Source organism: Oncorhynchus keta, chromosome 18 (assembly GCF_023373465.1).
Source record: "Oncorhynchus keta strain PuntledgeMale-10-30-2019 chromosome 18, Oket_V2, whole genome shotgun sequence".
NCBI classification, from domain to species: Eukaryota; Metazoa; Chordata; class Actinopteri; order Salmoniformes; family Salmonidae; genus Oncorhynchus; species Oncorhynchus keta.
In genome coordinates, this window is record NC_068438.1 from 39230144 (window position 1) to 39255386 (window position 25243).

The window sequence follows — 25243 nt, forward strand, 5'->3', positions numbered from 1 at the left end:
CCCATTCTCCCCCTATCTCTTTCTCTCTGTCTTTCACCCCATTCTCCCCTATCTCTTTCTCTCTGTCTTTCACCCCATTCTCCCCCTATCTCTTTCTCTCTGTCTTTCACCCCATTCTCCCTATCTCTTTCTCTCTGTCTTTCACCCCATTCTCCCCTATCTCTTTCTCTCTGTCTTTCACCCCATTCTCCCCTATCTCTTTCTCTCTGTCTTTCACCCCATTCTCCCCTATCTCTTTCTCTCTGTCTTTCACCCCATTCTCCCCTATCTCTTTCTCTCTGTCTTTCACCCCATTCTCCCCTATCTCTTTCTCTCTGTCTTTCACCCCATTCTCCCCCTATCTCTTTCTCTCTGTCTTTCACCCCATTCTCCCCTATCTCTTTCTCTCTGTCTTTCACCCCATTCTCCCCTATCTCTTTCCTCTGTCTTTCACCCCATTCTCCCCTATCTCTTTCTCTCTGTCTTTCACCCCATTCTCCCCTATCTCTTTCTCTCTGTCTTTCACCCCATTCTCTTTCACCCCTGTCTTTTCTCCCCTCTCTTTCCTCTGTCTTTCACCCCATTCTTTCTTTCTCTCTGTCTTTCACCCCATTCTCCCCCTATCTCTTTCTCTCTGTCTTTCACCCCATTCTCCCCTATCTCTTTCTCTCTGTCTTTCACCCCATTCTCCCCCTATCTCTTTCTCTCTGTCTTTCACCCCATTCTCCCCCTATCTCTTTCTCTCTGTCTTTCACCCCATTCTCCCCCTATCTCTTTCTCTCTGTCTTTCACCCCATTCTCCCCTATCTCTTTCTCTCTGTCTTTCACCCCATTCTCCCCCTATCTCTTTCTCTCTGTCTTTCACCCCATTCTCCCCTATCTCTTTTCTCTCTGTCTTTCACCCCATTCTCCCCATCTCTTTCTCTCTGTCTTTCCCCCATTCTCCCCTATCTCTTTCTCTCTGTCTTTCACCCCATTCTCCCCTATCTCTTTCTCTCTGTCTTTCCCCATTCTCTTTCTTTCTCTCTGTCTTTCACCCCATTCTCCCCCTATCTCTTTCTCTCTGTCTTTCACCCCATTCTCCCCCTATCTCTTTCTCTCTGTCTTTCACCCCATTCTCTTTCCCTGTCTTTCACCCCATTCTCCCCTATCTCTTTCTCTCTGTCTTTCACCCCATTCTCCCCCTCTCTCTTTCTCTCTGTCTTTCACCCCATTCTCCCCCTATCTCTTTCTCTGTATTATGTGATGCTTTAAATCTCTTCTCATTTGTTTGTGGTCGGCTCGGCTGGCTAGTCGTTTGCCAAGTCGGCTGCCAAGAGGGATTTACCGGGAGCCCTGCCACAGCCCCGTTCGCTCCATTAACCAGCAGTGCCAAATCAGACTAGACGTCTGGGCAGCGTAGCTCTACCGGGTCACACCGTAGCTCTACCGGGTCACATCGTAGCTCTACCGGGTCACATCGTAGCTCTACTGGGTCACACCGTAGCTCTACCGGGTCACACCGGCTGATTATCTTAATAACCATTTTATTTCCTACTTGCTGGGAGCTTCACAAACAGCTCCAATCTCTTTACTTCCTACTTACTGAGCTTCACAAACAGCTCCAATCTCTTTACTTCCTACTTACTGGGAGCTTCACAAACAGCTCCAATCTCTTTATTTCCTACTTACTGGGAGCTTCACAAACAGCTCCAATCTCTTTACTTCCTACTTACTGAGCTTCACAAACAGCTCCAATCTCTTTACTTCCTACTTACTGAGCTTCACAAACAGCTCCAATCTCTTTACTTCCTACTTACTGAGCTTCACAAACAGCTCCAATCTCTTTATTTCCTACTTACTGGGAGCTTCACAAACAGCTCCAATCTCTTTACTTCCTACTTACTGGGAGCTTCACAAACAGCTCCAATCTCTTTACTTCCTACTTACTGGGAGCTTCACAAACAGCTCCAATCTCTTTACTTCCTACTTACTGAGCTTCACAAACAGCTCCAATCTCTTTACTTCCTACTTACTGAGCATCACAAACAGCTCCAATCTCTTTACTTCCTACTTACTGGGAGCTTCACAAACAGCTCCAATCTCTTTACTTCCTACTTACTGAGCATCACAAACAGCTCCAATCTCTTTACTTCCTACTTACTGAGCTTCACAAACAGCTCCAATCTCTTTACTTCCTACTTACTGAGCTTCACAAACAGCTCCAATCTCTTTACTTCCTACTTACTGAGCTTCACAAACAGCTCCAATCTCTTTACTTCCTACTTACTGGGAGCTTCACAAACAGCTCCAATCTCTTTACTTCCTACTTACTGAGCATCACAAATATCTTATATCTCAAAGTAACAACGCAGAGATGTATCACGCTTCATTCAGCTATAAACAGTCTTTCTCCTGGTCTGCAAGGCCAATGCTGATTGAAACTAAATCTCTTATAGCTGAGTATATCCTTATAAGGGCCTGGATGAGCTCACATGGAACACAAGACACACACACACACACACTCAGAGGAGAAGAAGCTCTCTCCTGTGACAGACAGAGGACCCTAGAGAAGGGTGCCCAGGCGGAATGATGCCAACCTCTGGCACTAAATCAAAGCATTAGGTAAGAAAGAAGGAGATGAGTGTGGTGTTCAGGAGGAGCGTATGAGTGGGACAGCTGTTTCTGGAGGGAGGGGGGAGGTAGTCATTAGGTAAGAAAGAAGGAGATGAGTGTGGTGTTCAGGAGGAGGGTATGAGTGGGACAGCTGTTTCTGGAGGGAGGGGGGAGGTAGTCATTAGGTAAGAAAGAAGGAGATGAGTGTGGTGTTCAGGAGGAGCGTATGAGTGGGACAGCTGTTTCTGGAGGGAGGGGGGAGGTAGTCATTAGGTAAGAAAGAAGGAGATGAGTGTGGTGTTCAGGAGGAGCGTATGAGTGGGACAGCTGTTTCTGGAGGGAGGGGGGAGGTAGTCATTAGGTAAGAAAGAAGGAGATGAGTGTGGTGTTCAGGAGGAGCGTATGAGTGGGACAGCTGTTTCTGGAGGGAGGGGGGAGGTAGTCATTAGGTAAGAAAGAAGGAGATGAGTGTGGTGTTCAGGAGGAGCGTATGAGTGGGACAGCTGTTTCTGGAGGGAGGGGGGAGGTAGTCATTAGGTAAGAAAGAAGGAGATGAGTGTGGTGTTCAGGAGGAGCGTATGAGTGGGACAGCTGTTTCTGGAGGGAGGGGGGAGGTAGTCATTAGGTAAGAAAGAAGGAGATGAGTGTGGTGTTCAGGAGGAGCGTATGAGTGGGACAGCTGTTTCTGGAGGGAGGGGGGAGGTAGTCATTAGGTAAGAAAGAAGGAGATGAGTGTGGTGTTCAGGAGGAGCGTATGAGTGGGACAGCTGTTTCTGGAGGGAGGGGGGAGGTAGTCATTAGGTAAGAAAGAAGGAGATGAGTGTGGTGTTCAGGAGGAGCGTATGAGTGGGACAGCTGTTTCTGGAGGGAGGGGGGAGGTAGTCAGCAAAGAAGAGGGAGGGATTGAAGGAGGGCTGGAGGGAGGTGTGCAGACTTCCTGTTGGTGACTTCCTGGTCCTTCTGACATTGCGGTCCTCTAGTGAGGAGCAGGACAGATGTTTACAGATCGTGTAATGCAGGCTGATGTAGATTTAGTATTTAGGACCACTATTGTTTTCACTATATTTTCTAACTCTTGGTGATGCCATTTGGAAACACAATCTCAATTTTCACTGCTATGTGGACGACACACAGCTGCCAATTTTGAGGAAACATGGAAACATGAAACAAGCCCCAAAATTGCCTACCCTGGAAGCCTGTGTTTCAGACATAAGGAAGTGGATGGCTGCAATTTAACTAGAGATGCCAGTTCTAGTGTCCCAAGAAACAAAGAGATCTGCTGTTGAATCTGACAATCTTCTTGGTGTTGATGGTTGTACAGTCATCTCTTTTGACAAACATATCAAGCATATCAAGAATATTTCAAGGGAAGCTTTTTAAAAATCTTTGTAACATTGCAAAAATTGGAATGTTTCTGTCCAGAAATTATGCTGAAAAATGTATCCATGCTTTTGTCACTTCTAGATTAGACTACTGCAATGCTCTACTTTCCGGCTACCCGGATAAAGACTAAATAAACTTCAGTTAGTGCTAAACACTGCTGCTAGAATCTTGACTAGAACATGACTAAACATTGATTATATTATTCCAGTACTAGCCTCTCTACACTGGCTTCCTGTTAAAGGTAGGGCTTATTCCAAGGTTTTACTGCTAACCTACAAAGCATTACGTGGACTTGCTCCTACCTATCTCTCTGATCTGGTCCTGCCGTACATACCTACACGTACGCTACGGTCACAAGACGCAGGCCTTTCTAAATGTCCGTAAAATTTCTAAGCAAACAGCTGGAGGCAGGGCTTTCTCCTATAGAGCTCCATTTTTATGGAACGGTCTGCCTATCCAGGTGAGAGACGCAGACTCGGTCTCAACCTTTAAGTCTTTAGACGACTTTTCAGTAGATCCTATGATTGAGTATATTCTGGCCCAGGGATGTGAAGGTGAACAGCAAGGCATCTCGTCGTGCTGCTGATTCAGAATCAACTGTTCTGCCTGCGGTGACCCGTTCACCGGATGTGCTACCTTGTCCTGGATCTGCTGTTTTCGACTCTCTCTCTCGACCTCTGAATGCTCGGCTATGAAAAGCCAACTGACATTTACTCCTGAGGTGCTGACCTGTTGCATCCTCTATAACCACTGTGATTATTATTTGACCCTGCTGGTCATCTATGAACGTTTGAACATCTTGAAGAACGATCTGGCCTTATGGCCATGTACTCTTATAATCTCCACCCAACACAGGCAGAAGAGGACTGGCCACCCCTCAGAGCCTGGTTCCTCTCTAGGTTTCTTCCTAGGTCCCTGCCTTTCTAGGGAGTTTTTCCAAGCCACCGTGCTTCTACATCTGCATTACTTGCTGTTTGGGGTTTTAGACTGGGTTTCTGTATAAGCACTTTGTGACATCAGCTGATGTAAAAAGGGCTTTATAAATAAATTTGATTGAAATTTGATTGCAGCGCGCTGGTGCTAGTGAATTAAGCAGTGACTGAACCATTCCCACACTACAACCCCAAAGGACCCACAGCTCCTGTGAGAAAACCTATTCTGTCAAGTGTAGTTCGTCTTTTCTGGAAAACTTTTCTGAATAGGTCGCTATAATCCTAGAGCTGTCAGGGGTCACAGACGCCACAGAGATCTGGGGTCATGAACCGATAGATACCCAATAAAACAGATAATTATCCAGCATCCCACGGGGCAAGGCGAGACAGGCAAGCTTTCAGTACTCTCCTGATGACATAGCTGAGGAGGTGGAAGGAGGTCAATACTCTCTCCTTCAGATACTCCTCCTCCTCCGTGTCTTCTCCACTTTGTTTGTCCTCCTTTCCTGATGGAGGGATTGAGGGAAGGATCGCAGTAGGAGCAAGGTTTTAGAACGACACAGTGACATTGCATGGACATTCGTTTTAAAAACAGACCTCCCTCCCTCTCAGTTGCTGTCTCTCATTCCTCCCCCATTTCTCTCTTTCTCTCTCTCCTGCTCTTTAACTCTCTTGCTCCCCATTTCTCTCTCTAATCTGAAAAAATGAGTGTCGTCTGGGGCATCAGGTGTTCCTGTGTGCTGTTGGTTATTCTCTCTCAGACAGTGACCACTCTCTAATATTACAATAAATCACAGTGTAGACAGACAGCAAGAGAGGAATGGGATTCTGTAAGGCATCGAGCTGTAATACAGAAACACATTTATCTCATTTATTTCTGTGTCTGGGGGTTACGGAGGCAGTCAGACAGAAACTGAAAGGTAATGTCCCAAATGACACCGTATTCCCTATTTAGTGCACTACTAGCCCTGTAGGCCCTGGTCAAAAGTAGTGCACTAAATAGGGAATAAGGTACCATTTGGGACAAGGTTATAAATTAGTGAGGGTGGGTATGAGGGGTGATGGTGAGTATGAGGGGTGAGGGTGAGTATGAGAGGTGAGGGAGAGTATGAGGGGAAGGGTGATTGTGAGTATGAGCGGTGACGGAAGAGTATAAGGGATGATGATGAATATGAGCAGTTAGGGGTAAGGGTGAGAGTGAGTATGAGTATGAGAAGTGAGGTGAGTATGAGTTGTGAGGTTGAGTATGAGGGGTGAGTATCAGGGGGAGGGGGAGAATGAGGGGTGAGTATGATGGGGAGGGTGAGTATGAGTGGGAGGGGGAGTATGATGGGGAGGGTGAGTATGAGGGATGAGTATCAGGGGGAGGGGGAGAATGAGGGATGAGTATCAGGGGGAGGGGGAGAATGAGGGGTGAGTATGATGGGGAGTGTGAATATGAGGGGTGAGAATGAGGGGTGAGTATGAGGGGGAGTGTGAGTATGAGGGGGAGTGTGAGTATGATCGGGTGAGTATGAGGGGTTAGTATGATGGGGAGGGTGAGTATGATGGGGCGAGTATGAGGGGTGAGTATGATGTGGAGGGTGAGTATGAGGGGGAGTGTGAGAATGAGGGGTGAGTATGATGGAGAGTATGAGAGGTGAGTATGAGGGGTGAATATGATGGGGAGGGTGAGTATGATGGGGTGAGTATGATGGGGTGAGTATGAGGGGAAGTGTGAGTATGATGGGGTGAGTATGATGGGGAGGGTGAGTATGATGGGGTGAGTATGATGGGGTGAGTATGATGTGGTGAGTATGATGGGGTGAGTATGATGGGGTGAGTATGATGGGGTGAGTATGATGGGGTGAGTATGATGGGGTGAGTATGATGTGGAGGGTGAGTATGATGGGGCGAGTATGAGGGGTGAGTATGATGTGGTGAGTATGATGGGGTGAGTATGAGGGGTGAGTATGATGGGGAGGGGTGAGTATGGTGAGGATGTGGTGAGTGATGGGGTGAGTATGATGGGGGTGAGTATGATGGGGAGGGTGAGTATGATGATGAGGGGGTGAGTATGATGTGGAGGGTGAGTATGAGGGGGAGGTGAGTATGAGGGGTGAGTGATGGAGAGTATGAGAGGTGAGATGGGGTGAATATGATGGGGAGGGTGAGTATGATGGGGTGAGTATGATGGGGTGAGTATGATGGGGTGAGTATGATGGGGTGAGTATGATGGGGTGAGTATGATGGGGTGAGTATGATGGGGTGAGTATGATGGGGTGAGTATGATGGGGTGAGTATGATGGGGTGAGTATGATGGGGTGAGTATGATGGGGTGAGTATGATGGGGTGAGTATGATGGGGAGAGTATGATGAGGTGAGTATGATGTGGGAGGGTGAGTATGATGGGGAGGGTGAGTATGATGGGGTGAGTATGATGGGGTGAGTATGATGGGGATGGGGTGAGTATGATGTGGTGGGATGGGGTGAGTATGATGGGGTGAGTATGATGGGGATGGGGTGAGTATGATGGGGTGAGTATGATGGGGTGAGTATGATGGGGTGAGTATGATGGGGTGAGTATGATGGGGTGAGTATGATGGGGTGAGTATGATGGGGGAGGTGAGTATGATGGGGTGAGTATGATGGGGTGAGTATGATGGGGTGAGTATGATGGGTGAGTATGATGGGGTGAGTATGATGGGGTGAGTATGATGGGGGAGTATGAGGGGGTGAGTATGAGGGGTGAGTATGATGGGGAGGGTGAGTATGATGGGGGGGGATGGGGTGAGTATGATGGGGAGGTGAGTATGATGGGGTGAGTATGATGGGGAGGGTGAGTATGATGGGGTGAGGATGGGGTGAGTATGATGGGGTGGTATGATGGGGTGAGTATGATGGGGAGGGTGAGTGAGGGGTGAGTATGATGGGGAGGGTGAGTATGATGGGGGTATGATGGGGTGAGTTTGATGGGGTGGTGGAGTGTGAGTATGAGGGGTGAGAATGGGAGGGTGAGTATGATGGGGTGAGTATGATGGGTGAGGAGGGGGAGGTATGATGGGGTGAGTATGAGGGGGAGAGTGAGTATGTGTGGGAGGGTGAGTATGATGGGGAGGGTGAGTATGATGGGGAGGGTGAGTATGATGGGGAGGGTGAGTATGAGGGGGAGAGTGAGTTTGATGGGGCGGTGGAGTATGAGGGGTGAGAATGAGGGGTGAGTATGATGTGGTGAGTGTGATGGGGAGGGTGAGTATGAGGGGTGAGGGTGAGGGTGAGTATGATAGGGAGGGTGAGTATGAGGGGGAGAGTGAGTTTGATGGAGCGGTGGAGTATGAGGGGTGAGAATGAGGGGTGACTATGATGTGGTGAGTGTGATGGAGAGGGTGAGTATGAGGGGTGAGGGTGAGGGTGAGTATGATAGGGAGGGTGAGTATGAGGGGGAGAGTGAGTTTGATGGGGCGGTGGAGTATGAGGGGTGAGAATGAGGGGTGACTATGATGTGGTGAGTGTGATGGAGAGGGTGAGTATGAGGGGGAGAGTGAGGGGTGAGAATGATGCGGAGGGTGAGTATGAGGGGTGAGTATGATAGGGAGGGTGAGTATGAGGGGTGAGTATGAGGGGGAGAGTGAGGGGTGAGTATGATGGGGAGGGTGAGTGTGAGGGTGAGAATGAGGGGTGAGTATCAGGGGGAGGCTGAGTATGAGGGGGAGGCTGAGTATGTGGGGGAGGGTGAGTATGAGGGGTGAATATGATGGGGAGGGTGAGTATGAGGGGTGAGGGTGAGTGAGTATGAGGGGTGAAGGTGGCTATTTACATCTAACTGACTGGAGTAGATTGGGGAAGTAGGGAGGGAGAAAGGGAGAGGGGAAAGATGTAGTGAGGAAGAGAATGGGAGAGAGAGAGAGCGAGCGAGAGAGAGATGGTTGAGATTCTGTGGGGATTCAGATCCTAAGGAATGAGACAGTGTTCCAGAATGATCTGTTGCCATGACAACCACTGCTTCCAATTGACCAATCACACAGTTCCACGCTCGCCTGCATGCATGCCCACACACACACACCAACTCACCCAAACCACCCCGCCTCATCACAAGAACTCCCATACCTCACACCTCCATTCTTCTGTCTTCTCTCCCACCGCCCCACACCTGATAAGGACCTCCCCCTGTCTTCTCTTCCACCACCCCACACCTGATAAGGACCTCCCCATGTCTTCTCTTCCACCGCCCCACACCTGATAAGGACCTCCCCCTGTCTTCTCTTCCACCACCCCACACCTGATAAGGACCTCCCCCTGTCTTCTCTTCCACCGCCCCACACCTGATAAGGACCTCCCCCTGTCTTCTCTTCCACCGCCCCACACCTGATAAGGACCTCCCCCTGTCTTCTCTTCCACCGCCCCACACCCTCCCCTGTCTTCTCTTCCACCACCCCACACCTGATAAGGACCTCCCCCTGTCTTCTCTTCCACCACCCCACACCTGATAAGGACCTCCCCCTGTCTTCTCTTCCACCACCCCACACCTGATAAGGACCTCCTCCTGTCTTCTCTTCCACCACCCCACACCTGATAAGGACCTCCCCCTGTCTTCTCTTCCACCACCCCACACCTGATAAGGACCTCCTCATGTCTTCTCTTCCACCACCCCACTCCTGATAAGGACCTCCTCATGTCTTCTCTCCCACCACCCCACTCCTGATAAGGACCTCCTCATGTCTTCTCTCCCACCGCCCCACACCTGATAAGGACCTCCCCCTGTCTTCTCTCCCACCACCCCACACCTGATAAGGACCTCCCCCTCTCTTCTCTTCCACCACCCCACACCTGATAAGGACCTCCTCATGTCTTCTCTTCCACCACCCCACTCCTGATAAGGACCTCCTCATGTCTTCTCTTCCACCACCCCACTCCTGATAAGGACCTCCTCATGTCTTCTCTCTTCCACCACCACCCCACTCCTGATAAGGACCTCCTCATGTCTTCTCTCCCACCACCCCACACCTGATAAGGACCTCCTCATGTCTGTCTCTCTTCCACCACCCCACTCCTGATAAGGACCTCCTCATGTCTTCTCTTCCATCACCCAACACCTGATAAGGACCTCCTCATGTCTTCTCTCCCACCACCCCACTCCTGATAAGGACCTCCTCATGTCTTCCACCACCCCACTCCCACCATGTCTTCCACCACCCCCCCACCACCGCCCCACCTGATAAGGACCTCCCCCTGTCTTCTCTTCCACCACCCCACACCTGATAAGGATCTCCCCATGTCTTCTCTTCCACCACCCCACTCCTGATAAGGACCTCCTCATGTCTTCTCTTCCACCACCCCACTCCTGATAAGGACCTCCTCATGTCTTCTCTTCCACCGCCCCACTCCTGATAAGGACCTCCTCATGTCTTCTCTTCCATCACCCCACACCTGATAAGGACCTCCTCATGTCTTCTCTTCCACCGCCCCACTCCTGATAAGGACCTCCTCATGTCTTCTCTTCCATCACCCAACACCTGTTAAGGACCTCCTCATGTCTTCTCTTCCATCACCCCACACCTGTTAAGGACCTTCTCATGTCTTCAACTTGGATGGCTCCAGCTGGTCTTCTACTACCAGTAATATAGGGATGACTCCAGCTGGTCTTCTACTACCAGTAATATAAGGATGACTCCAGCTGGTCTTCTACTACCAGTAATATAGGGATGACTCCAGCTGGTCTTCTACTACCAGTAATATAAGGATGACTCCAGCTGGTCTTCTACTACCAGTAATATAGGGATGACTCCAGCTGGTCTTCTACTACCAGTAATATAGGGATGACTCCAGCTGGTCATCTACTACCAGTAATATAGGGATGACTCCAGCTGGTCTTCTACTACCAGTAATATAAGGATGACTCCAGCTGGTCTTCTACTACCAGTAATATAGGGATGACTCCAGCTGGTCTTCTACTACCAGTAATATAAGGATGACTCCAGCTGGTCTTCTACTACCAGTAATACTAGGGATGACTCCAGCTGGTCTTCTACTACCAGTAATATAAGGATTACTCCAGCTGGTCTTCTACTACCAATAATACAAGGATGACTCCAGCTGGTCTTCTACTACCAGTAATATAAGGATGACTCCAGCTGGTCTTCTACTACCAGTAATATAAGGATGACTCCAGCTGGTCTTCTACTACCAGTAATATAGGGATGACTCCAGCTGGTCTTCTACTACCAGTAATATAAGGATGACTCCAGCTGGTCTTCTACTACCAGTAATATAAGGATGACTCCAGCTGGTCTTCTACTACCAGTAATATAGGGATGACTCCAGCTGGTCTTCTACTACCAGTAATATAAGGATGACTCCAGCTGGTCTTCTACTACCAGTAATATAAGGATGACTCCAGCTGGTCTTCTACTACCAGTAATATAGGGAGGGATGACTCCAGCTGGTCTTCTACTACCAGTAATATAGGGATGACACTCTCTGGTCTTCTACTACCAGTAATATAGGGACTCTCTCATCATCACCCAGTGCCTGGGCTTACCTCCGCCGTACCCGGACCCCACCGTACCCCTGTCTGCGCATTATGCCCTGAATATATTCTACCATGCCCAGAAACCTGCTCCTCTTAATCTCTGTCCCCAACGCTCTAGGCGACCAGTTTTGATAGCCTTTAGCCGCACCCTCATACTACTCCTTCTCTGTTCCGCGGGTGATGTGGAGGTAAACCCAGGCCCTGCATGTCTCCAGGCACCCTCATTTGTTGACTTCTGTGATCGAAAAAGCCTTGGTTTCATGCATGTCAACATCAGAAGCCTCCTCCCTAAGTTTGTTTTACTCACTGCTTTAGCACACTCTGCTAACCCTGATGTCCTTGCCGTCTCTGAATCCTGGCTCAGGAAGGCCACCAAAAATTCAGAGATTTCCATACCCAACTATAACATCTTCCGTCTTCATAGAACTGCCAAAGGGGGAGGAGTTGCAGTCTACTGCAGAGATAGCCTGCAAAGTAATGTCATACTTTCCAGGTCCATACCCAAACAGTTCGAACTACTAATTCTGAAAATTACTCTCTCCAGAAATAAGTCTCTCACTGTTGCCGCCTGCTACCGACCCCCCTCAGCTCCCAGCTGTGCCCTGGACACCATTTGTGAATTGATTGCCCCCCATCTAGCTTCAGAGTTTGTTCTGTTAGGCGACCTATATGCATAACACCCCGGCAGTCCTACAATCTAAGCTAGATGCCCTCAATCTCACACAAATCATCAAGGAACCCATCAGGTACAAGACTAACTCTGTAAGCAAGGGCACCCTCATAGACGTCATCCTGACCAACTGGCCCTCCAAATACACCTCCGCTGTCTTCAACCAGGATCTCAGCGACCACTGCCTCATTGCCTGTATCCGCTACGGTGCCGCAGTCAAACGACCACCCCTCATCACTGTCAAACGCTCCCTAAAACACTTCTGTGAGCAGGCCTTTCTAATCGACCTGGCCCGGGTATCCTGGAAGGACATTGACCTCATCCCGTCAGTTGAGGATGCCTGGTCATTCTTTAAGAGTAACTTCCTCACCATTTTAGATAAGCATGCTCCGTTCAAAAAATGCAGAACTAAGAACAGATACAGCCCTTAGTTCACTCCAGACCTGACTGCCCTCGACCAGCACAAAAACATCCTGTGGCGGACTGCAATAGCATCGAACAGTCCCCGCGATATGCAACTGTTCAGGGAAGTCAGGAACCAATACACGCAGTCAGTCAGGAAAGCTAAGGCTTCTTCAGGCAGAAGTTTGCATCCTGTAGCTCCAACTCCAAAAAGTTCTGGGACACTGTGAAGTCCGTGGAGAACAAGAGCACCTCCTCCCAGCTGCCCACTGCACTGAGGCTAGGGAACACGGTCACCACCGATAAATCCATGATTATCGAAAACTTCAACAAGCATTTCTCAACGGCTGGCCATGCCTTCCGCCTGGCCACTCCTACCTCGGCCAACAGCTCCGGCCCCCCCGCAGCTCCTCGCCCAAGCCTCTCCAGGTTCTCCTTTACCCAAATCCAGATAACAGATGTTCTGAAAGAGCTGCAAAACCTGGACCCGTATAAATCAGCTGGGCTTGACAATCTGGACCCTCTATTTCTGAAACTATCCGCCGCCATTGTCGCAACCCCTATTACCAGCCTGTTCAACCTCTCTTTCATATCATCTGAGATCCCCAAGGATTGGAAAGCTGCTGCAGTCATCCCCCTCTTCAAAGGAGGAGACACCCTGGACCCAAACTGTTACAGACCTATATCCATTCTGCCCTGCCTATCTAAGGTCTTCGAAAGCCAAGTCAACAAACAGGTCACTGACCATCTCGAATCCCACCGTACCTTCTCCGCTATGCAATCTGGCTTCCGAGCCGGTCACGGGTGCACCTCAGCCACACTCAAGGTACTAAACGACATCATAACCGCCATCGATAAAAGACAGTACTGTGCAGCCGTCTTCATTGACCTTGCCAAGGCTTTCGACTCTGTCAATCACCAGATTCTTATCGGCAGACTCAGTAGCCTCGGTTTTTCGGATGACTGCCTTGCCTGGTTCACCAATTACTTTGCAGACAGAGTTCAGTGTGTCAAATCGGAGGGCATGCTGTCCGGTCCTCTGGCAGTCTCTATGGGGGTGCCACAGGGTTCAATTCTCGGGCCGACTCTTTTCTCTGTATTTATCAATGATGTTGGTCTTGCTGCGGGCGATTCCCAGATCCACCTCTACGCAGACGACACCATTCTATATACTTTCGGCCCGTCATTGGACACTGTGCTATCTAACCTCCAAACGAGCTTCAATGCCATACAACACTCCTTCCGTGGCCTCCAACTGCTCTTAGACGCTAGTAAAACCAAATGCATGCTTTTCAACCGATCGCTGCCTGCACCCGCACGCCTGACCAGCATCACCACCCTGGAGGGTTCCGACCTTGAATATGTGGAAACACATATAAGTACCTAGGTGTCTGGCTAGACTGCAAACTCTCATTCCAGACCCATATCAAACATCTCCAATCGAAAATCAAATCAAGAGTCGGCTTTCTATTCCGCAACAAAGCCTCCTTCACTCACGCTGCCAAGCTTACCCTAGTAAAACTGACTATCCTACCGATCCTCGACTTCGGCGATGTCATCTACAAAATCGCTTCCAACACTCTACTCAGCAAACTGGATGCAGTTTATCACAGTGCCATCCGTTTTGTCACTAAAGCACCTTATGCTACCCACCACTGCGACTTGTCGGCTGGCCCTCGCTAAATATTCGTCGCCAGACCCACTGGCTCCAGGTCATCTACAAGGCCATGCTAGGTAAAGCTCCGCCTTATCTCAGTTCACTGGTCACGATGGCAACACCCATCCGTAGCACGCGCTCCAGAAGGTGTATCTCATTGATCATCCCTAAAGCCAACACCTCATTCGGCCGCCTTTCGTTCCAGTACTCTGCTGCCTGTGACTGGAACGAATTGCAAAAATCGCTGAAGTTGGAGACTTTTATCTCCCTCACCAACTTCAAACATTAGCTATCTGAGCAGCTAACCGATCGCTGCAGCTGTACATAATCTATTGGTAAATAGCCCACCCATTTTCACCTACCTCATCCCCACAGTTTTTATTTATTTACTTTTCTGCTCTTTTGCACACACTCCAGTGTTAATCTGCAATATTGTAATTATTTGCCTACCTCCTCATGCCTTTTGCACACATTGTATATAGACTCCCCTTTTTTTCTACTGTGTTATTGACTTGTTAATTGTTTACTCCATGTGTAACTCTGTGTTGTCTGTTCACACTGCTATGCTTTATCTTGGCCAGGTCGCAGTTGCAAATGAGAACTTGTTCTCAACTAGCCTACCTGGTTAAATAAAGGTGAAATAAAAAAATAAAAAATAAAAATTGTAAGGGACTGGAAAACTGGTCAGGATTGAAGGAATGATGGATGGCACTAAATGCAGGGAAATCTTTGAGGGAAACTTCAGTCTTCCAGAGATGTGAGACTGGGATGGAGATTCACCTTCCAGCAGGACAATGTCCCTAAGCATACTGCTAAAGCAACACTTGTGTGGTTTAAGGGGAAACATATAAATGTCTTGGAATGGCCTCGTCAAAGCCCAGGCCTCAATCCAATTGAGAATCTGTGGTATGACTTAACGAATGCTGTACACCAGCAGAACCCACCCAGCTTGAAGGAGCTGGAGCAGTTTTCCCTTGAAGAATGGGCAAAAATTCCAGTGGCTAGATGTGCCAAGCTTATAGAGACATACCCCAGGAGACATGCAGCTGTAATTTCTGCAAAAGCGGGCTCTTTTAAGTATTGACTTTGGGGGGGGGGGGAATAGTTATGCACGCTCAAGTTTACCGTTTTTTTTTGGTCTAATTTCTTGTTTGTGGTAGGGATGTTGTGTAAATCAAATGATACAAACCCCCAAAAAGCTATTTTAATTCCAGGTTGTAAGGCAATGAAATAGGAAAAATTTGAGGCAACTAAGGATTCTAACTTCAGCCCCTATTCCTCTAACACACTAGCCCCTTCCCCTAGCACCCTAGCCCATATGCCTAGTCCCTATTCCCCTAGCACCAAACCTCTAAGCCCCCTGATCCAGCCCCTACTGTGTGTGCAGATGTGAAGGAGTGGGTTGGGAGTGCTGAGTGCCCATGGCTCTGGCTCTGCCTTCAGAGAGTGATTCATATTCTGAGTACCTCTTCAGTCCTGCTCCAGTCTGGATGATGACTCACTCACACTGCTTCTAAATGGAAGTTGATATTCTGGGATCTCCTTTGAAAACGTGCTCTATATTTGAGATGGTAGTAGCTACTCATACATCTATTGATCAGACTAGGCAGCGCTAGCACTATTTCTTTCACAGCCTTCCCCTGGGCCTGACTATTGATTCCATTTTGTGTGTTTTATTCACAGTTAGAGTATGCCTTTTGGCCTCAGAATCAATCACATCTGCTGTAAAGTGAGTCTTATTGACGTTACACTAGTTCAGTGACCGGTTGTCCGACTAGGCTTGCTCTTGTGTGTGTGTGTGTGTGTGTGCGTGCGTGCGTGCGTGTATTCCACACCACATAAAGATGTCCATATATGTCCCTATACACCTCCTCAACCACAGTCCCTCAACAGACATAACTTTTTTAGATCTCACTCCTTCTCTCCCTCCCTTTTTCTCTCACTCCTTCTTTTAGAAGTCACAGGGGGAAAGTGCTTAAAAGTAGAGAGCAGAAGGATCTCTCTCTGTCTCTCTCACATATCAGCACTACAATTCACAATCGATTATTACAAATTAGCAGGTAGACCTTCAGCGTTTGTGTGTGTGTGAGCTTGCGTAGGTGTGTGTGTGTGGTCTCACTATCGCTGTCTCATATCTGAGAGAGGTTCTGTGAAATCAGACAAAGACACCTCACTCTGGGGTGAGGGAATCACACTGTTAAATGACGCACAAAACGTAATCTCTGGAAACATGCAATTAGAGAGAGATAGATCAAGAATGGGGGAATTTGTCTTCATAATGTAACTTCTAATCAGAGGGGGGGGGGGGCTGCCTTAATCGAAGTCCCCCTCATCAGCACCCGAGGAGCAGTTGCTTTTGGGGGTTAACTGCCTTGCTCAAAGGCAGAACAACAGATTATTTCAACCTTACCAGCTCGGGGATTCAAACCAGAGACATTTTTTATTTCTGGCCCAAAGCTTTCAAGCGCTAGGTAACCTGCCGCCCATAAGGGAAGCAGAGAGAACAGGGGAAGAGAACAGGGGAAGAGAACCTTGTATTCTGTGTTTCTAAACTCAGCAAAAATAGAAACGTCCTCTCACTGTCAATTGTGTTTATATTCAGCAAACTTCATGTGTAAATATTTGTATGAACATAAGATTCAACAACTGAGACATAAACTGAACAAGTTCCACAGACATGTGACTAACAGAAATGGAATAATGTGTCCCTGAAAAAAGGGGGAGGGTCAAAGCCAAAAGAAAAAGTCAGTATCTGGTGTGGCCACCAGCTGCATTAAGTACTGCAGTGCATCTCCTCCTCATGGACTGCACCAGATTTGTCCGTTCTTGTGAGATGTTACCCCACTCTTCCACCAAGGCACCTGCAAGGTCCCGGACATCTGTGTGTGTGTGTGTGTGTGTGTGTGTGTGTGTGTGTGTGTGTGTGTGTGTGTGGCGGGGCTCAGTCTGATGATGCTGTGACACACCACCGCAGACCATGATGGACACCACCTCCAAATCAATCCCTCTCCAGAGGACAGGACTCGGTGTAACTCTCATTAATCGCGAATCGACCATCACCCCTGGGGAGACCAATCCGTGACTCGTCAATGAAGGGCAGTTTTTGCCAGTGCTGTCTGGTTAATCGACGGTGGGTTTGTCCCCATCGGTGACAACAGGCCTACAAGCCCTAGGTCCAGCCTCTCTCAGCCTATTGAGGACGGTCCGAGCACTGATGGAGGGATTGTGCGTTCCTGGTGTAACCTTGGCAGTTGTTGTTGCCATTCTTTTCCTGTCCCGCAGGTGTGATGTTTGGAGGTACCGATCCTGTGCAGGTGTTACACGTGGTCTGCCACTGCGAGGACGATCAGCTGTCCATCCTATCTTAGGCATCTCATAGTACGGACATTGCAATTTATTGCCCTGGCTACATCTGCAGTCCTCATGCCTCCTTGCAGCATTCCTAAGGCACATTCACACAGATGAGCAGGGACCCTGGGCATCTTTCTTCTGGTGTTTTTCAGAGTCAGTAGAAAGGCCTATTTAGTGTCCTAAGTTGTCATAACTGTGACCTTAATTGCCTACCGTCTGTAAGCTGTTGGTTTCTTAACGACCGTTCCACAGGTGCATGTTCATTATTTGTTTATGGATCATTGAACAAGCATGGAAAACAGTGTTTAAACCCTTTTCAATGAAGATCTGTGAAGTTATTTGGATTTTTACTAATTATCTTTGAAAGACTGAAGAAGGGAAGTTTCTTCAGGACCCGGGTCTATTAGATCTGTTCTAATAGACCCGTTACACAGACGAATATGCATGCACACAGAGACTTCCACTCAGGAAACTGTAATACAGTGATTCTCAAGTTGACACAACAGAAAAGGGACCCAGTCGTCTGAAAAGCTATGGTTTATTCAAAGTATCATCTCTAAAAGGAAATATTCATCTGTTATTACAACCTGGCTACATACATAAGTATGTACTGTTCATATATCTGTAGTAATCTTATATTCAAACATATTACAGAATGGTGACAATAAAACATTCATTAGAAATGGATAAATACAAAAAAATGTGATGCTGAAGTGGGCATTTTTTTATTTTTTTGTTATTTTATCAGGTAAATTGACTGAGAACACGTTCTCATTTACAGCAACGACCTGGGGAATAGTTACAGGGGAGAGGAGGGGGATGAATGAGCCAATTGTAAACTGGGTAATAAGGTGACCGTTTGAGGGCCAGATTGGGAATTTAGCCAGGACACGGGGGTTAACACCCCTACGATAATAAGTGCCATGGGATCTTTAATGACCTCAGAGTCAGGACACCCATTTAACGTCCCATCCGAAAGATGGCACCTTACACAGGGCAGTGTCCCCAATCACTGCCCTGGGGCATTGGAATATTTTTTTTAGAGCAGAGGAAAGAGTGCCTCCTACTGGCCCTCCAACACCACTTCCAGCAGCATCTGGTCTCCCATGACCAGGACCAACCCTGCTTAGCTTCAGAAGCAAGCCGGCAGTGGTATGCAGGGTGGTATGCTGCCACTTCATGATGATGTGTTGCAGTTCATTTAAACACAATATTAAATAAAAACAAGACATTCTACATTATAAAAGCAACAGCAACAGTCCATGTATATATTAACATCTTGGTCATCTTTAATGCACTGAGAACATAATATATCATTAACATAACACCAGTACCTTAATGAATAAACCCAGATTATTTAACAATATTAAACAGAGCATGTGTATGAAGCCCACTGTCGTGTGCCATGCTGGAATGAACAGAGTGGACTGGCAAGGAATTACTGTACTGTGAAATACTGGAGTGGTCTGGAAGTACTGTACTGTGTTACAGACTCTGTGGTAAAGCCTTCTAAATGTGATTGGTTCAATGTGGGAAACATGGGAGTTGTAGTCAGGGAAAAAGAGACTACAGAGAGTGAAACATAGAGATGCAGGGGAAGAGGTGATGATAGAGGGAGAGATAAATAAAGAGAGACTGAAGGACGGATGTATGGGGTGAATCGTTTAACAGAAGTACCTGCGGAGTGTGTCTTCGTTAGCTCTGTCTCCATAGTTACGGAGACGGCAACAAGGCTCCGAGTCGCCATGAGGGTGACCTTGTCTCTGATAAAATCCCAAAGGCATAAATAAACACAAAAACACACACACAGCGAACACAAACCACAGGAGGCTGTTGAGGCGAGGATGGCTGGAATGGAATGGTATCAAACACATGAAAACCATTCCATTTATTTTGTTACAGCCATTACTAAGAGCCAGTCGTCCCCAATACAGCTGCCACCAACCTCCTGTGACACATACACACTATCTGCACTTTAAAGACTATTTTCACCTCAGTGACTATCTGCACCTTAGTCTCTGAGGTGGTGGTGGTGGTGGTGATGGAGGAGGAGTGTGTAGTGATGGTGGTGGTGTGTAGTGATGGTGGTGGTGTGTAGTGATGGTGTTGGTGTGTAGTGATAGTGGTGGTGTGTAGTGATGGTGGTGTGTGTAGTGATGGTGGTGGTGTGTAGTGATGGTGGTGGTGTGTAGTGATGGTGTTGGTGTGTAGTGATGGTGGTGGTGTGTAGTGATGGTGGTGTGTGTAGTGATGGTGGTGGTGTGTAGTGATGGTGGTGGTGTGTAGTGATGGTGTTGGTGCGTAGTGATGGTGTTGGTGCGTAGTGATGGTGGTGTGTGTAGTGATGGTGGTGTGTGTAGTGGTTGTGTGCAGTGATGGTGGTGGTGTGTAATGATGGTGGTGGTGTGTAGTGATGGTGGTGGTGTGTAGTGATGGTGGTGTGTGTAGTGATGGTGGTGGTGTGTAGTGGTGGTGGTGGTGTGTAGTGATGGTGGTGGTGTGTAGTGGTGGTGGTGGTGTGTAGTGATGGTGGTGGTGTGTAGTGATGGTGGTGGTGTGTAGTGATGGTGGTGGTGTGTAGTGATGGTGGTGGTGTGTAGTGATGGTGGTGGTGTGTAGTGATGGTGTTGGTGTGTAGTGATGGTGTGGTGTGTAGTGATGGTGTTGGTGCGTAGTGATGGTGTTGGTGCGTAGTGATGGTGGTGTGTGTAGTGATGGTGGTGTGTAGTGATGGTGGTGGTGTGCAGTGATGGTGGTGGTGTGTAGTGATGGTGGTAGGTGTGTAGTGATGGTGTTGGTGCGTAGTGATGGTGGTGGTGTGTAGTGATGGTGGTGTGTGTAGTGATGGTGGTGGTGTGTAATGATGGTGGTGGTGTGCAGTGATGGTGGTGGTGTGTAGTGATGGTGGTGGTGTGTAGTGATGATGGTGGTGTGTAGTGATGGTATGTGGTGATGGTGGTGTGTAGTGATGGTGGTGTGTAGTGATGGTGGTGGTGTGTAGTGTGATGGTGGTGTGTAGTGATGGTGGTGGTGTGTAGTGATGGTGGTGTGTGTAGTGATGGTGTGTGTGTATTGATGGTGGTGGTGTGTAGTGATGGTGGTGGTGTGTAGTGATGGTGGTGGTGTGTAGTGATGGTGGTGGTGTGTAGTGATGGTGGTGGTGTGTAGTGATGGTGGTGTGTAGTGATGGTGGTGTGTAATGATGGTGGTGTGTAGTGATGGTGGTGGTGTGTAATGATGGTGGTGGTGTGTAGTGATGGTGGTGTGTAGTGATGGTGGTGTGTAATGATGGTGGTGTGTAGTGATGGTGGTGGTGTGTAATGTGGTGGTGTGTAATGATGGTGGTGTGTAGTGATGGTGGTGGTGTGTAGTGATGGTGGTGGTGTGTAGTGATGATGGTGGTGTGTAGTGATGGTGGTGTGTGTAGTGATGGTGGTGTGTAGTGATGGTGGTGGTGTGTAGTGATGGTGGTGGTGTGTAGTGATGGTGGTGTGTAGTGATGGTGGTGGTGTGTAGTGATGGTGGTGGTGTGTAGTGATGGTGGTGGTGTGTAGTGATGGTGGTTTGTTGTGGTGGTGGTGGGGTGTAGTGATGGTGGTGGTGTGTAGTGATGGTGGTGTATAGTGATGGTGGTGTATGTGTGGTGGTGTATAGTGATGGTGGTGTGTAGTGATGGTGTGTGTAGTGATGGTGTGTAGTGTGATGGTGGTGTGTAGTGATGGTGGTGTGTGTAGTGATGGTGGTGTGTGTAGTGATGGTGGTGTGTAGTGATGGTGGTGGTGTGTAGTGATGGTGGTGGTGTGTAGTGATGGTGTGAGTGATGTGGTGGTGTGTAGTGATGGTGGTGGTGTGTAGTGATGGTGTGTAGTGATGATGGTGGTGTGTAGTGATGGTGGTGTGTGTAGTGATGGTGGTGGTGTGTAGTGATGGTGGTGGTGTGTAGTGATGGTGGTGTGTGATGGTGGTGTGTAGTGATGGTGGTGTGTAGTGATGGTGGTGGTGTGTAGTGGTGGTGGTGGTGTGTAGTGATGGTGGTGGTGTGTAGTGATGGTGGTGTGTGTAGTGGTGGTGGTGTGTGTAGTGATGGTGGTGGTGTGTAGTGATGGTGGTGGTGTGTAGTGATGGTGGTGGTGTGTAGTGATGGTGGTGGTGTGTAGTGATGGTGGTGTGTGTAGTGATGGTGGTGGTGTGTAGTGATGGTGGTGTGTAGTGATGGTGGTGGTGTGTAGTGATGGTGGTGGTGTGTAGTGATGGTGGTGGTGTGTAGTGATGGTGGTGGGTAGTGGTGGTGGTGGTGTGTAGTGATGGTGGTGGTGTGTAGTGATGGTGGTGGTGTGTAGTGATGGTGGTACGTGTAGTGATGGTGGTGGTGTGTAGTGATGGTGGTGGTGTGTAGTGATGGTGGTGTGTGTAGTGATGGTGGTGTGTGTAGTGATGGTGGTGGTGTGTAGTGATGGTGGTGGTGTGTAGTGATGGTGGTGGTGTGTAGTGATGGTGGTGGTGTGTAGTGATGGTGGTGGTGTGTAGTGATGGTGGTGGTGTGTAGTGATGGTGGTGTGTGTAGTGATGGTGGTGTGTAGTGATGGTGGTGGTGTGTAGTGATGGTGGTGGTGTGTAGTGATGGTGGTGGTGTGTAGTGATGGTGGTGGGTAGTGGTGGTGGTGGTGTGTAGTGATGGTGGTGGTGTGTAGTGATGGTGGTGGTGTGTAGTGATGGTGGTGGTGTGTAGTGATGGTGGTGTGTAGTGGTGGTGGTGGTGTGTAGTGATGGTGGTGGTGTGTAGTGATGGTGGTGTGTGTAGTGGTGGTGGTGGTGTGTAGTGATGGTGGTGGTGTGTAGTGATGGTGGTGGTGTGTAGTGATGGTGGTGTGTGTAGTGGTGGTGGTGGTGGTGTGTAGTGATGGTGGTGGTGTGTAGTGATGGTGGTGGTGTGTAGTGATGGTGGTGTGTAGTGATGGTGGTGGTGTGTAGTGATGGTGGTGGTGTGTAGTGATGGTGGTGGTGTGTAGTGATGGTGGTGGTGTGTAGTGATGGTGGTGGTGTGTAGTGATGGTGGTGGTGTGTAGTGATGGTGGTGTGTAGTGATGGTGGTGGGTAGTGGTGGTGGTGGTGTTCTATGATTTGAAACAGGACGAGCAGGTCCCACCCCTGACAGAGTTTAATTGCGGAGAGACGGTGTCAGGGACTTCTGATTGGAGGATATCATTCTCGTTGGCGATGATGTGCTTCACCAGACAGTTAGCTGCTTCATCTATATTCATATTCTCCTAAAGAAAGAGAGAGAGAAAGAGAGGGAGAGGGAGAGAGAGAGAGAGAGGAAAATAATGTGATGAATTACTGTCCAAGACCACTGCATGTTTCTGTCTGGATATGAGTGTAGTTTTTTGTCGATGTGAGTGTGTGTTTGTGGCTTTGAGTGTGTGTTTGTGGCTGTGAGTGTATGGCTCCTCAGTTGAGCCAGTGTGACGTTTTGATGCTATGAACTAAAAGTTGAAGATCCACCCTCATACACACTCACTCACTCACTGACCCACATACACACTCACAAGCTCATCTGTATCTCCTACCTATTGCAACGAACTAGAGGTCGAACAATTATGATTTTTTTTACCGATTATTGGAGGACCAAAACAGGCCGATACCGATTAATCGGACGATTTTTATATATATATTTGTAATAATAACAATTACAACACTGAATTAACACTTTTATTTTAACTTAATACAATACATAAATACAATCAATTTAGTTTCAAAATAAATAATGAAACATGTTCAATTTGGTTTAAATAATGCAAAAACAGTGTTGGAGAAGAAAGTAAAAGTGCAATATGTGCCATGTTAGCTTTTTACGTTTAAGTTCCTTGCTCAGAACATGAGAACATATGAAAGCTGGTGGTTCCTTTTAACATGAGTCTTCAATATTCCCAGTTAAGAAGTTTTAGGTTGTAGTTATTATAGAACTTATAGGACTATTTCTCTCTATACCATTTGTATTTCATATACCTTTGACTATTGGATGCTCTTATAGGTACTTTAGTATTGCCAGCCTAATCTCGGGAGTTGATAGGCTTGAAGTCATAAAAAGCGCTGTTTCACGCATCGCGAAGAGCTGCTGGCAAATGCAGGAAAGTGCTGTTTGAATGAATGCTTACGAGCCTGCTGGTGCCTTCCACCGCTCAGTCAGACTGCTCTATCAAATATCAAATCATATACTTAATTATAATACAGTAAACATACAAAAATATGAGCCTTTGGTCATTAATATGGTCAAATCCAGAAACTATCATGTTGGAAACAAAACGTTTATTATTTCAGTGAAATACAGAACCGTTCCATATTTTATCAAACGGGTGGCAACCCTAAGTCTAAATATTGCTATTACATTGTACAACCTTCAATGTTATGTCATAATTATGTACAATTCTGGCAAATTAATTAGTCTTTGTTAGGAAGAAATGGTCTTCACACAGTTCGCAACGAGCCAGGTGGCCCAAACTGCTGCATATACCCTGACTCTGACTTGCACTGAACGCAAGAGAAGTGACAAAACTTCCCTAGTTAATATTGCCTGCTAACATTCATTTCTTTTAACTAAATATGTAGGTTTAAAAATATATACCTGTGTATTGATTTTAAGAAAGGCATTGTTGTTTATGGTTAGGTACATTGATGTTTATGGTGAGGTACATTGATGTTTATGGTTAGGTACATTGATGTTTATGGTGAGGTACATTGATGTTTATGGTTAGGTACATTGATGTTTATGGTGAGGTACATTGATGTTTATGGTGAGGTACATTGATGTTTATGGTGAGGTACATTGATGTTTATGGTGAGGTACATTGATGTTTATGGTGAGGTACATTGATGTTTATGGTGAGGTACATTGATGTTTATGGTTAGGTACATTGATGTTTATGGTGAGGTACATTGATGTTTATGGTGAGGTACATTGATGTTTATGGTGAGGTACATTGATGTTTATGGTGAGGTACATTGATGTTTATGGTGAGGTACATTGGTGTTTATGGTGAGGTACATTGATGTTTATGGTGAGGTACATTGGTGTTTATGGTGAGGTACATTGGTGTTTATGGTGAGGTACATTGATGTTTATGGTGAGGTACATTGATGTTTATGGTGAGGTACATTGATGTTTATGGTGAGGTACATTGGTGTTTATGGTGAGGTACATTGATGTTTATGGTGAGGTACATTGATGTTTATGGTGAGGTACATTGATGTTTATGGTGAGGTACATTGATGTTTATGGTGAGGTACATTGGTGTTTATGGTGAGGTACATTGATGTTTATGGTGAGGTACATTGGTGTTTATGGTGAGGTACATTGGTGTTTATGGTGAGGTACATTGATGTTTATGGTGAGGTACATTGATGTTTATGGTGAGGTACATTGATGTTTATGGTGAGGTACATTGGTGTTTATGGTGAGGTACATTGGTGTTTATGGTGAGGTACATTGGTGTTTATGGTGAGGTACATTGATGTTTATGGTGAGGTACATTGGTGTTTATGGTGAGGTACATTGATGTTTATGGTGAGGTACATTGTACATTGGTGTTTATGGTGAGGTACATTGGTGTTTATGGTGAGGTACATTGATGTTTATGGTGAGGTACATTGGTGTTTATGGTGAGGTACATTGGTGTTTATGGTGAGGTACATTGTTTATGTTTATGGTGTTTATGGTGAGGTACATTGATGTTTATGGTGAGGTACATTGGTGTTTATGGTGAGGTACA

General features: G+C 47.3%; 1 protein-coding gene across 1 annotated transcript in view; it reads right to left on the bottom strand.

The window, feature by feature from the left end:
• Window positions 1–22361: 22361 nt before the first annotated feature.
• Window positions 22362–25243, bottom strand: part of LOC127908770 (ras-related protein Rab-38-like) — a 33442-nt gene continuing 30560 nt past the window's right edge. The window contains exon 3 of the mRNA XM_052468017.1: window positions 22362–22744. Within this exon, the coding sequence (XP_052323977.1) occupies window positions 22592–22744 (153 nt within the window). The 3' untranslated portion in view covers window positions 22362–22591. The remainder of the gene's footprint in view (window positions 22745–25243) is intronic.